The sequence below is a fragment of the Orycteropus afer genome, unplaced genomic scaffold, assembly GCF_000298275.1.
Source record: "Orycteropus afer afer isolate SDZICR_OR568_19922 unplaced genomic scaffold, OryAfe1.0 scaffold00113, whole genome shotgun sequence".
Lineage (NCBI taxonomy): Eukaryota > Metazoa > Chordata > Mammalia > Tubulidentata > Orycteropodidae > Orycteropus > Orycteropus afer.
The window spans coordinates 2,424,597-2,439,421 of NW_006921700.1; the positions used below are offsets into that span (position 1 = coordinate 2,424,597).

General features: G+C 43.3%; 1 protein-coding gene across 1 annotated transcript in view; it reads left to right on the forward strand.

Moving 5' to 3' along the window:
- MYO5B (myosin VB) overlaps window positions 1-14,825 on the forward strand; it is a 351,393-nt gene that overhangs the window by 23,243 nt on the left and 313,325 nt on the right. Inside the window, exons 3-5 of the mRNA XM_007943854.2 lie at window positions 134-239; window positions 10,461-10,632; window positions 13,514-13,658. Of these exons, the coding sequence (XP_007942045.2) occupies window positions 134-239; window positions 10,461-10,632; window positions 13,514-13,658 (423 nt within the window). The remainder of the gene's footprint in view (window positions 1-133; window positions 240-10,460; window positions 10,633-13,513; window positions 13,659-14,825) is intronic.

Here is a 14,825-nt window from a genome sequence, read left to right on the forward strand (position 1 = left end):
TTCCTGTGGGCCCAGAAGGTAGTTGGGAGTGGGGATGGCCACACCTCCATTCACCAACAGGTATAGGGTGTCGTAACAAGAAGAATGTGGTACCTTGGATCTAAGTTTCTTATGTTTTAATCTTTCAGTATACAAGGGTCTGGATCCCTGACCCAGAAGAGGTGTGGCGCTCAGCTGAATTAACCAAGGACTACAAAGAGGGAGAGAAGAACCTCCAGCTCAGATTTGAAGATGAGACTGTAAGTGCTGGTCACAGGGGGGAAGGGAGTGGTCCAGTGTCTGCTGAACACACTAGATGGTACATTGTGGGCTTTTGTGTTTCCTGGAGATTAGTGTATCTAAGCTCCTGGAATCTTTTTTGTTGTTGCTAAGTGATACGGTATGTGAGAGTGCTAAACCATAATGCTGCTATGCAGACGTAACATAAAAGAATAAGTGTCCACTTGTTAGCAGCTGGGAGATGTTGGTGGTTGAAACAAGAATCTTTCAGGGGAGTGGAGGGATAAGGAAGGTTCGTCCCATGGTGTTGCGGCACAGGTGGGAGATAAGGTGGGGAGCTATTTAAAGAGACAGGCAGTGGAGCTGGGCTCTGGAGCCAGCCTGCGTGGGCTGGGATCCTGGCTTGGCCTTTACTATCTTTGTGACCTGGGGCAAGGTAGCAATTTTTCTGGACCTGTTACTTCATCTGTAAAATGGGCATGATCGTCTGTCTAAGGCTATTTTGAGAATTATGCAAGTTAATGTGTGAAAAGTACTTAGAATAATGCTGGATACATAGGTTCTCTCAATATGTGTTAACTGCTCTAGTAAGGTTATTTATTTATTTATTTTTTTAATTAGTTGACTTTGTTTTGCTCAAAAGGAAGATGAAGTAGTAACTATGAAATTCTGCCCTTCCTGATAGGTCAGATTCAGCCTCCCTTGCCTGAGCCTTTTGCGACCCCCCTTCTTGTGATTTGTGTAGCATTTCACAAGTATTTGAGTGCTTGGTATGTGCACTGTGCCAGGTGAAGCAGTGAATATCAGTGAGCAGTCACAGCCCTCCTGTTTGGCAGGAACTTACCATTGGAGGGAGCAGAGAGTGAACGTGAACACAGAATGAGACTGTTATGACAAATTGCAATAGGTGTGGGAGTCAGTGGGTGAGGTACAGGGAGGGAACATGAAGGAATCTGTAAGGTGAGTGTGTTCAATGAGGCCAGCCCTCTTGAGGAGGGGCTGAGAAAAGGAGCCAGCCATCAAGGAGTCAGGATGCAGGGTGCCAAGGGCGGAGGATGCCCTTGGCAGGAGCTGGTCATGCCAAAGCCCTAAGACCTTGGTATGCCCCCTTTGAGTGTTCAAGGAATGGAAAAGAGGCCAGTGTGTTCCATGAGCCACTGGGGAAGAAAGAAAGAGAGTGCGTAGCATATTGTAAAGCTGAGGATATAGGCACAGATATTTCATGTGAGGTTTGCAACAGAGGAGATTGGGAGAGAGAGAGATTTGTGTCTATTATTATTATTTTATATAGGGACTTTATTCATGGAAATGCAGTTTTTTTGAGGTAGAAAGGTAAAACCATCTTCCAATTTTCTCTGCAAGAAAAATAATGATCAGACCACAGGTAATTACAGAATAAAAAACAAAGGTTAAAAAACAGGGACTTGTAATTCACTGTCCAATGCTTGAAGACTTTAAGAAGCTGTAGTAGTCTTGGAATTTTTATATACCATCAAAATACATAGAAAAAGGTAGGAGCTGAGCAAAATAATATTAAAGATAAAATTCTTCTTATGGAAAAACCATCTGTTTGTTAGTAGTATGCATCTGGACACCATTGTGTGCTACTATTTTTCCAAGCAGATAATTAGGATTTTGACCTTAGGAAATAATTATCATCACAAAAGGTGGTTTTCAAGGAAGTGACAGGAAGAAATTAAGAATCTGCTTTGGAGTGGGTTGACTTTAAGGAGCTGGAGAGTAGGCAGTGCTTGGGGAAGGCTAGGGCTGGAGAGATTGATGGGCTCCCTCTGAACTTCAGTAGCACTAAAAGTTTGAACCATGTAACTTAGCCTTTGATCATTTGCTGTCTGATTGGTTTAAATTCACTCAAGCATTCTGGTCTTGTCTCCCTTTCTAGATGGTAAGGATGTGCTTGAGTAATGGGCCCTGTCTGATGTGTTTGCTTGTGTAATACGTATGTTGGTGACCAGCTTGTTGACTAGTAGGAAGACTGAACATTCCCCCACTGTGGACTTCTTTTTTGTGTCCATGTGAGCTTATCACTTGGTAAAACTGGGACAGTGAGTTTGTTAGAAAATGTTGGTACCATGGTATATACTCACCTTCCTCTTCCTGGCAGGAAGACTTTGTGAGCCTCCTCTTGGTTTTGAAATGAGAACCAACATTCTCAACAGATGGAATCATGTTTGCCATGTTGAATAACTTCCCACCCCATGCCTGAAACAAAATGAGATGAGTTCACCCACTTGCATGGTGCATCTTCTATTCCCACAGATTTCATTTCAGTGCCTCTTTAGAGTGGGTGAGTGTTTTTGACAAGTTGTATGGAGGTAGTGAGCAATGATTTGCCATGTTGCTAAAACAGAGCAGATGCTTGCCTCCCTGGCTGAAAACGAACTCGGCCCTGCGTGACTAATGCTGGCAGCTGCCCAGGGCCTGTCTCCTTTCTCCCTGCTACATGGCCAGTCACCGTGTAATTGGAGGGGAAGCCTGGAACTGGAGATTAGAAGCTTTCGAGAAACAGTGAGCCGTGAACATCTGAGTCTGTCCAGTTCACTCATGGGCTAAGCTGTGTCCACAACCAGCTCTGAGTTGTCATCAGTGGCTTGGTGGAGCTATGGACCAGAGACTGGAGCACAGAAGTTAGAAGGCTAGACTCTGAGGAGACTCTGGCTCCTTGAAAAGAGAGAGTCTTTGGATCCTGAACCCAGACTTGATATACCAGGCTGGCCAGAAGATCTACCCCAGCAGTCCCATTCCCCAGTCCCATACTTCCTTTCCTGAAAGCAAAAGATTAAAATAAATAAGATCCTCTTATTTTCAGTTGTCTCTTATGCATGTGAGAGCTGGACAATGAATAAGGAAGACCAAAGAAGAGTTGTGGTGTTGGAGAAGAGTGCTAAGAGTACCATGGACTGCTAAAAGGACTAACAAATCTGTCCTGGAAGAAGTGCAGCTGGAATGTTCCCTGTGACATGGCCGGACTTCGTCTTACCTACTTTGGTCATGTTGTCAGAAGAGACCATTCCTTGCTGAAAGGGTATCATGCTTGGTAAAGTGGAGGGTCAATGGAGAAGGGGGAGGCCCTCAACGAGGTGAATTGACACAGTGGCTGAGGCAGTGGGCGCAGGTATATTAGGGACTGTGAGGCTGGCACAGGGCCAGGCAGTGTTTTGTTCTGCTGTGCATAGGACCACTGAGTCAGAGATGATTCGATGTCATCTAACAACAACAACAACATGGAACAGCAAGGATGTTTCCTAACCCTTGGCTTTTTACAGGACCTCCACCTTACTCATAACCCGTCCGCTCTGTTCAAAGTGGTCAAGCTTCTTACTGTTCCTTTCAAGTTTTTTCTATTTAAGCCAATGAGAAGTTTGTTTACTTCTTGGGAAAAGGATAGTGTCTTTTTCCTTTTCTTTCTCTGGATATAAGGTATTGAGGTGTGCCAGCCCTTAGCACAGTGCTATTTTTGGATTGGATCAAGCATTTCTATGTATTCTTACCTAGGTAATAAACGTGGCCTTTGAGTTGAGTTCTGTGGATGTCAGACTTTTTTCTCCTTACTTCCTTCTTACAAACTGCTCAGCTTCTGCCCTCTAGTGGCAGGGAAAGCAGCCCCTGTCTCCACTGATGTGCATGTTAATTGTTTCCCCGATCTGTTGGTAACCAGTGAAGAGCAGCCACATTGTAGGCAAGCCTTCTCTGCGTGCAAGGCCCTGGCTTGATGTTGCTGAGTGGGAAGAGGATAGGAGACACGTTTGCTTTAACAAGAGTGACGTGTTCCATCAGTGTCTCCACGTCTCCAAGGCCACCTAACACTTCCACAAGTGCAAAGACAAGAGCATCAAATGTAAGTTGGCCAGTGGTATGATTCCAGTTTTAAAAATCCTCCCATGTTACCATTAGTGAAACTGAGGTTCATGGAAGTCAAGAGATGGGCTCAAGATCTCATAGCACTCAAGGTCACTGGTCCACAACTTTGTTGCACGTTGTTGTCGCCACGTGCCGTCGAGTTGGCTTCTACACATAGCGACCCTATGTACCACAGAACGAAATACTGCCCTGTCCTGCGCCAGCAATCCTTGCTATGCTTGAGCCCATCATTGCACCCACTGTGTCAATCCATCTCATTGAGGGTCTTCTCCTCTTTTGCTGACCCTGCTTTACCACCACTTGTCTGTCAGTTTGTCGTACTGTGGTGGCTTGCGTGTTGCTGTGAGTCTGGTCGCTATGTCCCCAGTATTTCAAATACTAGCAAGGTCACCCATGGTGGACTGGTTTTAGCAGAGCTCCCAGATTGAGACAGGTGGGGAAGAAGGATGGGGCCATCCACTTGTGAAAAAATTGGCCACTGAAAACCTTTTGCAGATTAATATTGCCTTAAAAAAAAAATCACAAAGCCAAGATATCAGCCCAGAATAATTAAATCAGAATCTAGGAATGGGATCCAGGCACCAGTATCTTGTTTTAAAGCTCCCCAGAGATTCTGATGCGTAGGAGGGGTTGAGAGCCTCTACCAGGACTTGAACTCATCGTTCTGTGCCATTTGCATTGGTTTATGACCTATATAGCTCCTGTGAGTCAACACCAACCTCTGGTTAGCTGATAAACCCTGGTTTTACTAGCTGCTTCTCTCTCTAAGGAGCCCTGGTGGCTCAGTGGTTAAGAGCTCAGCTGCTAACCAAAAGGTTGATGGTTAAAATCCGCCAGCCACTCTGTAGAAGAAAGATGTGGCAATATGTTTCCATAATGATTTTAACCTTAGAAAAACCCTATGGGGCAGTTCTGCTCTGTTCTGTAGGGTCACTATGAGTCAGGATTAACTAGAGGGGAACAGGTTTGGGTTTTTGGCATGGCTTTCTCTGGGTATTCTGCTTGTACGGGTAGATGATGATGTTAGTCAGCTTCGACTCATAGCGACCCTGTGTACAGTGAAACACTACCTGTCCGGCACCATCCTCACAGTCCTTGCTATACTTGAGCCCATTGTCGCAGCCTCTGTGTCAGTCCCATTTCATGGAGGGTCTCCCCCACCTTGTTTTTTAAATCTATGGGTAGACACAGAAAAACACTTTCTTTCCCCTGCTCTTTCTGCCATGTATGATTATTACTAGCTCCAAATCTGTACCTTGGGAGTTGTCATTCATAGATATTTTTATAATTATGGTCTCTTGCTCCATTCCCATGTAATGTGGACACATTGAGATGTGAGAGAGGCCATGAATAAATCAGATATTTATTTAAACTATTACATTTTTGAACACATACTAAGTATTATAGACTCAAAGACGCACAGCGTTGAGCTATCTAGACCAGTATTATCATCAGAACATTCTGCTAAAATGTCCTATATCTGTGTTGTCTGATACAGTAGTCACTAGCCACATGTGGCTATCAGGCACTTGAAGCACAGCTAGTGTGACTAAGGTACTGAGGTTTTAATTGTATTTCATTTTAATCAATTTAAATAGCCACACGTGGCTAGTGGCTACCCTGTTGGAGGATGCAGGTATGGACCAATCCTCTCCCCTATGCCTCCCTCTCCCGTCTTAGTTGTTGTCTAGTTACATGTCCTAAGGAGCTCTGGTAGTGTAGTGGGTAGGACATTTGGCTGGAACCAGAAGCTCAGCGTTCAAACACACCAGCTGCTCTCTGGGGGGAAGATGAGGCCGTCTCCTTCCATAAAGATTTACAGCCTTGGAAACCCAGTGGGGTCACTATGAGTTGGAATTGACTGGATGGCAGTGGAGTTTTCAGTTACATATTCTATGTGGGGCCAATGGAGACCCCATCTGTCCTTGCTCCCAGACCCTGGTCTCAGGGAGGAGGCTGAGGTGTCCTCCAGGAGTGACTGGGCATTAATGTGGTGTGCTGGGTGTCACTATTTCCCCCTCTTTACCTCCACGGGCCGTGTGTTCACAGCTCCTGACTACTGTCATAAACTCTTAGATTTCACATAAAACCGTGTTAGCTGTAGATGCTCAATGCTGGCAGTAGTGTTAGAATCACATTTCTGTTGAGGAAAAAAAAGATCTGAGTTCCTCAGTCTCCGCCTCCCTCCTTCCCTCTGGGTGTACACATGCCAAGAATCGGAGGCACGCTGAGCTTGCAGTTCCTACCCCGTTTCTGCTGCCCTGGGCGCTTTCAGTCCTTATCAATTTTATTGTAACCAATACCACTCGCTTATGTGAGGACTGTGTTTTCACAAAATTGAATATGCGTTTTCTTCCACATGCTTGGGGAGAAGCGAGGGGAAATTGTCCGAGAAAAGATGGAATGCTAGAGTTTTTGCCTCAGGGTTTAAAGATGCTGGGCTCAGGTCCCGGCTTTCTGATCTGGGAAATGAGAGGTTGAGCCAGGTGAGCTGGGGGTGGGGTGGGGCTACAGTTGGCTGCTCCCTGTGCTGCTGAGGAGATGGGGTGTAGAGGCAGGCAGGGGGCCACTCCCTGGGAGCCTTTGGAGGGGACTTCCAGACGGAGGACTGAGTGAAGTTTAGTGATACCACCAAGGCAGCAAATAAAGGAGGTTACCAGCTCTAGAATTGAATGAAATAAAGCCATCTGTCAGTGCTCTCCATTTCTTCTTGTTCCCCACCCTTTGGAATTGTTGCCTGCATCTTCTTCAGGGTGGTCAATTGTTTACTGGTCTCCTGTATGGGGAAGGTTTAGAACAGTGAAACTCCTGAGAGTTGGAACGAGCAGGACAAGGTGTTGCCTTGTTCTTCGAAGTCTTTCAAGTTTTCCACCTCAGATGGGGTGCAGTCTTACCACGTTTATATCACTCATTTTAGTGGAAAACATTAGTTTTCCTTCTCTGACAGATTTCCACCTTACACAGGTTTCAGCTTTCATAGGTTATAATGAATGGAGCTTTTCACAGAAAGAAAAAAGCCTGCATTATATATAAAACAGCCAATGAGAAAATGTGGAAGAAGAAAACCCCACTAACATAGATATTTGTGGGAACATCATTCCAGACATTTTAATGCACAATTTTAAGTAAATGGAATCATATTATAGATCGCGTTTGGTGACATGCCTGACATTAAATATAGCCAAAACCAAAAACCAAACTCACTGCCATTGAGTTGTTTCTGGCTCATAGCAACCCCCGTCAAGTTTCTGAGGCTGTAAATCTTTACAGGAGCAGATCGCCCCATCCTCCTTCAATGGGGCAGCTGGTGGGTTTGGTTTGCAGTCCAAGTGCCTTATCCACTACGCCACCAGGGCTCCTTGACGGTACATGCAGGGCTATATTATATTTTACTCTGTATAGCTTCAGTGACTCCATACCTGTGCTCACTTGTAAGATCGTCTTTTGAGGACAAGAAAGAATATTCATGAAAAATTCTAAATATGTGTTGTCAGCTGCCCTCCAGACAGGTTAAACAAATCTGAACCTACAAGCAGCATTCCGGGCTGCCCACACACTTCCTGCTTCTGATCTTGTCAGTCTTTAAATCTTAGCTTTAAAAAATAAATAAATACCTTCCAGTTGATTCTGACCCATGGTGACCCCAAGTGTGCTAGAGTAGAAGTGTAGGCTTTTGAATGTCTGTGACCTTCCGGAAGTAGACTGCCAGGCAGACCTTTCTTCTCAGGTGCCTCTGCGTAGACTCCAACCTCCAGCCTTTCCATTAGTAGCCAAGTCGCTTAACTGTTTCTGCCACCCAGATGGCCTAATCTGTGCTTCTTGTTAGTGTGTGCCATGGAATCGGACCTGACTCATAGCGACCCCTCCTTGTGCTTCCGAGGCAGTTATCACTACAGAAGTAGATTGCCCAACCTTCCTTCCAAGGAGTGGCTGGTGGGTTTGAACCCCCAGCCTTCTGGTTAGCAGTCAACTGCCTTATGCACTACGCTGCCATAGCTCCTAGTCTGTGCTTAGCTGGTGGGTAATAATGCTAGGGCTGATAATCTTTTATTTGCACCTCTTTGGTTACTGTTGAAGTTGAAGAGCTGTTCATAGGTTATCTATTTGTAGTTCTTATTCTGTGATTTGTGTTCTGTGCATAATTTTCTGTCGGGGTGTCAGTCTTTTTGATTTCTTACATTTCTTTGGATATTAAGATTTTTCTATCATGTAATGCAATCCTTGCCCCTTCCTCATATTTGACTTTGTGTTTCATGTGTTTTATGGTAGTTTTAAGGTTTCTGTATTATAGTTAAGTGGCTGTCGTGGCGCAGTGGTTAAACACTTGACTGCTAACCAAAAGGTTGGTGGTTCAAATGCACTAGCCGCCATAGGAGACAAATGGAGCAATCTGCTTCTGTAACGATTACAGCCTTGGAAACCCTATGGGGTAGTTCAACTCTGTCCTGTAGGATTCCTACGAGTCAGAATCAACTCAATGGTAAAGGATTTAGGGGTATATTAAAGCTAGATATATGAACATTTTTCTTAGTGATTCTGACTTTTGCACCATCCTTTAAAAGTTCTTCCTTCTAAAACTTATAAAAAAATATTCATCCATGTTTTTTCTTTTTTGTTTTTACATTTCCCATCTAAAATTTATTTTGATATGATAGGAAAAAAAAGAAGACTCTATCTTAATAGATATATATTTCCCCCCCAATGGCTAACTAGTTTTCCTGTCAGTATTTATTGAAAAATTCCTTTATACCATTTATGTGCAATTTTCCATGTATCATGTACAATTTCCTTGTATGTGTGTTTCCAGTTCTATTATTTTTCATTTGTGTGCTTATTTCAGCACCATTACCACAGTGCTTCAGTCACTGGCTTTATGATCAACCTTGTGATCTGGCAGGTGCAAGTCCCTCCAGAAGTGGGGGTGAGGGGAAAACAACACATTGATATTTATATTCTCTTAAAAATTAGACTACTATTCCAGTAAATTGAGGCTATATTCACAGAATTTCATGAAGGTTTATATGGAACGGTGATTCTTAAAATACGGTTCACAGGCTACTTATAATTACTTGGGGGAGTTGACTGAAAAAAGTCGGATTCCTGGCCTACCCCAGAGTTCCTGAAACATAATCTCTAAAAGTTGGGTATAGGAAACTCTGCTTTTTTACATGCTTCCTAGATAATTCTTGTGATGATCATAAGAAACAACACTTGGATTAAGAAAAACATGGTGAGCAATAGCCAAACTGCACCCTGCTTAAATGTTAAAAACCACCACTACCTTTTTGTAAATTGCTTGTGTGTGTGTGTGTGGAGCCCTGGTGGTGAAGTACTTGTCTATTAACTGAAAGGTTGGTGTTTGAACCCACCAACCACTCTGTGGGAGAAAGTTGTGTGGCAGTCTACTTCAATAAAGATTACAGTCTTGGAAACCCTATGGGGCAGTTTTGAATGGGGCAGAATTGACTCAGTGACATTCAGTTTGGTTTCTTTCTATGTATATAACCAGAGTTGTAAATTTATCCTGTCAATAAACAATTTTTTAGCACTTCTCTAGGCCAAGTTCTGTGCTAAGGGTGCAAGGATAAAACCTTGCATCTGAGATTTGACTTGAAATTGTGTAGTTATACTCCCTGATTGAGTCTGGTAGCATAGTGCCTAAGGCACTTGACTGCTAACCAGAAGGCTGGCGGTTCAAACCTACCAGCCACTCCTTGGAAGGAAGGTTGGGGAATCTACTTCCGTAGTGATACTGCCTTGGCAACCCAAGGAGGGGTCTGACTCATCAGCACATAACAACAACATACTCCCTGATTGCACATATAGGTCTTCTGTTATATGTCAAGTCAAAGCAAAAGTATTGGCCTGGAAATATGTGCATTTGGGTTGTGGAGAAATGTACGTACCAGTGATACAGCTCGAGGGCAGTTCATCACTTATAAAACAATCAAATTAAAAAGTAGGTGTGTTGGCTGATAGAGTGAAGGAAGGCAGAAACATCAAGTGGGGCAGGTGAGAGAGGAAACAGTGCTCCTGTTGCAAAAGGAGTTAAAGTATTTTTCCAGTCAACAAGGAACAGAGCACTTGCTTAAGTCTTGGTGTGCTTTTTGAATTTCTCCTGTTGCTTGGTCTTTTGCCTTGATAAACTGGATTATGTTATCAGCACATTTCCCACCTGGGCTAGTCTCCTGTAGCAACACACAGGTATTTGGCTTGGTTTGTCTTTCTTTAAAATGTATTCTTTATCTTCATCACTTCTGATCATGTTAAGATAGCAATGTAGCCAACAAGACAGGGCATTGAAGACAGGCTAAATGGTTTGTAACTGTGTCTTTTTGTGTCTGTTATTTGCATTCCTTTAGATCCAGGAATACCCAATTGATGTCCAAAACAATCAGTTGCCTTTCTTGCGGAATCCAGATATTCTGGTGGGAGAAAACGACCTGACTGCCCTTAGCTATCTGCATGAGCCTGCAGTTTTGCATAATCTAAAGGTCCGTTTCCTGGAGTCGAATCACATCTATACTTACTGTGGTAAGTGGGGGGTGTCTGTAGGCTGCGTGTGTTTGAAGGTGCTTACAGATCATTAGACATCTGCGTATTAAATGCAATGGCTAAGAGTCCTAATTTCACTCTCATTTAGGAATACCTCTGCTGAGCCCCTTGAAAGATTTGCAGTTGGTGAATATTTCTTAATTGGGCTGCCACCCATCTCTGTGGGATGGTTGGTGTTAATCACAACTCAACCAGGGAGGAAATGAGCCACATCAGGTAGCGATGCTTTAGGGCTTGGTCCTCACAGTTGGTAGGAGAGTAGCAAACGCATCAAGATGTCCTAGCACATCACTTGTTCTCACCACTACCATATTGCTGCCACTTTATCCCCACCTTCCTTGTTTGTGTCTCTGTATCAGGAGGCTTCCTTTCTTGTTGAGCCTCTCACTTGCCTGTGTGCAAACATGGTGCAAAATGAATATGGGCTGAATTAATGAACAAAAGCCACTGTAGATGCTCAAAACGAAAAATACTGAAATGCTCTAGCCTACTTGTTTATCTTGAAATTTCTCAATTTCTTGAATTCCAAATATTCTTTTCTCTTCATTAGCATCCCAAGTGATGGAAACAAAAACCCTTCAACAGTTCCTTCAAGAGCACACCTGCTTAGGCTTTGGTTTAGGGGTCAGGCCAGAGACCTTCTTTGTGGTCATTGTCCTGGTCATGTACCAGAGTCCTGGTCTCATTCATAATCAAAAGTTATGCCTCAGGTTCCTAGGTGTTTTTTTTTTTTTTTTTTTACTTCTGTATTCTACTTTCTTTTGGAATTGGTAGGTTAGCTATTAAGTTAGGATGTACCTTTCTGCCAAATTCTAGGAGTTGTGACAGCGTGTTGATTTCAGTGCTTGAGAAGGAGTTTCCCAAAGTACTCCATTTGTTGGGAATTTTATTTGAAAGAAGCCTTCAGTTATTAGAGCCTTCAGTAAGAAAATACACACACACACACAACAACAACTACTACTACTACCATTTTAGGAGAAAGGGTTACATGACCATCAACTTCATTTTTTAAAGAAATCCCCTCTCAAAGAGGCTCTGGTAATCTGTATGTATTTATCCAAATGCACTGTAACCCCCCTACCCACAACTGTACAGACAGACAGACAGATGGTGAGTGACACCAAATTTTACATCATCAAGGAAACACTCCTTTCAGCTCTAAAGGGGGCAGGACATTGTAGGAAAATGTGTGAGCTCAGGGTATATCACAACTCAAATGTTGATACACTGCAGGAAGGTGTAGGGTCTTGTTGGCCTCACTCATAACCAGTAGAATGTAAGGCTGTGTTGTCATGGTGATTCTCCAAGTGAGGAGCCTTACTTTTTGTTGTTAGTTGCCATTGAGTCAATTAGGATTTCATGATGGCCCACGTGTGTCAGAGCAGAACTGTGTTCCATGGGATTCTCCAGGCTGTGAGCCTTATTTGTGGCCCTTGTCAGGGTTTGAGGCCTTACTTCTCGCCCAGGTTGTCTTTTCAGGCAAACTTCCACTACGAGTGGTCTTGGATGTGTCTTTTCCCTCCCCTTGCCTTTCCCCCTCTACTTAGAATAGACTGGTTTATTACTCTTCAAGTTTCCTTTTTTAATACACCAGAAGGAGACACAGTGTGGGAGATTCCCCGTCTTTACAATGAGCGTTTTCGTTTTACTTTCTCTTTCCCCAAATGTCTAGAAGTGGGTACCTCAGCCAGTGGGTCTTCCTGACCCATTGAGATTCAGAATACAGCCCTATGTGAGAAAAGACATGAATTCTATCTTGTCTTGAAGATTTAATTTGTATTTTTTTTTTCCTTTTTATATTCTTAAATATGAGCATGCGCGCACACACAGCCTGAAACCCTTTGAGAATTTTGGATTCCTCAATCAACATATTTATTGAGCCCATCATTGCATGGTATCCTCTTGAGGACACAAGATATAGAAAAACAAATAATAGTAATATATAATGTGGTATGATATTGTATAATATAATGTATTTTAAAAAGCAGACACACAGTGCTTATTGTGTAAGGCACTAATCTGAGTGCCCTCTCTTGCACGGATCATTTTATCCTCAGAACAATGCAGAAAAATGCAATTATTATCCCCATTTTCAAGTTGAGGCAACTGAGGCACTAAGAGATTAAGTAATCTGTCAAAGTCACACAGTTAGTAGTTGTTTGAACCAAGATTTGACCTTAGACTATGGACTCTGTATTCCCTACCCACAAGTTGTTTGTATTTCAGTTAAAAATCACCCAGACACAAATGACAACATTAATATTCCTCTTGTCAGGTCGTAATTCTGATAGAAGTTAAGTTTCTTTAACGGCAATTGGCCTTTTTTGTGTGTGCCTGCAATACTTTATGCATATCTATATAATGGACCAAGGAGCTCTGGTGGCGTAGTGCCTAAGGCATTTGACTGCTAACTAGAAGGTTGGTGGTTCAAACCCACCAGCCACTCCATGGAAGGAAGACTGTAAAGACTCTGTAAAGATTTACTGCCTCAGAAAACCAAAGCAGGTCACCAAGAGTTGGAATTGACTTGATGGCGGTGAGGTTTTTTTTTTTTTTTTTTAAAATATATAATGGACTCATTTTGTTGAGCATTTTGTGTGTGTGTGTGTGTGTGTGCACATTCTTATTGCAGACTATAGGGTGTTAGATGGTCCAGCCTGTGTCTTACCCATTCTTCACTAGGGCCCATCACAGTGTCTGGTGAGCACACAGATACTTCTTGATTTAGGTGAGTGGTTGGTTAAGAATCACTCTGTTCCCCTCTAATTCTTTAGTTCTAATGGGTGTGAATGAGGGTGTTGAACACTGATGGGAGCTGGCCATTGGACTGCCAGAATCTGACTGCCTTCTGTGTTTGCAGGTATTGTGCTTGTTGCCATTAATCCATATGAACAGTTGCCAATCTATGGACAAGATGTCATCTATGCTTACAGTGGCCAAAACATGGGCGACATGGACCCCCACATCTTTGCTGTGGCAGAAGAAGCCTACAAGCAGATGGCCAGGTATGGATGATCTCAGCCCAGAAGCTCTCCTGATGAGTAAGGGTAGAAGGGGGGGTTTTGCTTCCTTTGCTGGTGATGCTTACTGGTAGAGCAGTGAGACTGGGATTGAAGAAACTTTGGAAACTTAACCAACCCTAGTTCTGTTTCTTACCATATTTCCTCATGTCTTTTTCTTATTTTGGGGAACCCAAAACTAGGCCTGAAGAGGAGCAGCTCCTTAGACTTCTGTTGCTGAGCAGTGGGAGAAATGTCTTGCATCTCAGCCTCCTTGACTTCCTGTGGCTCTCTTCCCTCCCTTCCTGGTGTCATGGAACCTGCTTTATAGCATCTCTTTGTTTCTCCCAGGCTCAGCTATAGGCAGTTTCACTGAAGGCTGTCTTTTGAAGTAACCAGGATTCCTTGACAACTCTGAGATCCCAAGCATTTGGGGCAGAAATAGAAATTTTAAATGGCAAGTCATATATAGTGGTTTTAGTTTTGAGCTTGAAAGTAGTATTCGCTTTAGGTCTAGTATACAGCACCTAGTTGTACTTGTGTATTCCTGTTCCAAGGTCAAGTGGAGAATGAGTGTGGGCCATGTGCATGGCACAGTAGGGGAGGCGTGGAGTCCGGACAGGCTTCTGTACCTTGGGTAGATAACATTAAGCTGAGTCTAATTTGTCTCCTTTGAAGACAGTGACTTTCCTTCTTCCTGTACAGAATAGTTTCTTTATGGTTCTAAAACAGAAAGCCTGTGGTGGTGGTGGTGGTGGTGGTGTTGGGGATGACAGTGATTTGACTCTGATTACTTTCTACCATGCTCAGAGTTCTAACAGCTCCTCAACACTTGTCCTTTCATAAGTGCCATTAATTAACGTGTGTGTGTATATCTATATCTATGTATGTACGTATATATACCAAATAACCAAATTCACTGCCGTTGGTAAGTTTGACTCATAGTGACCTTGGGTTTCCGAGGCGGTATCACTATGGAAATAGATTGCCCAACCTTCCTTCTGAGGAGTGGCTGGTGGGTAGCAGTCAAGTGCCTTAGGCACTATGCCACCAGAGCTCCCTATATATCTATGTAAATAAATAATACATATATAATACATATATATATGGAGCTCTGGTGGCATAGTGCGTAAGGCACTTGACTGCTACCCACCAGCCACTCCTCAGAAGGAA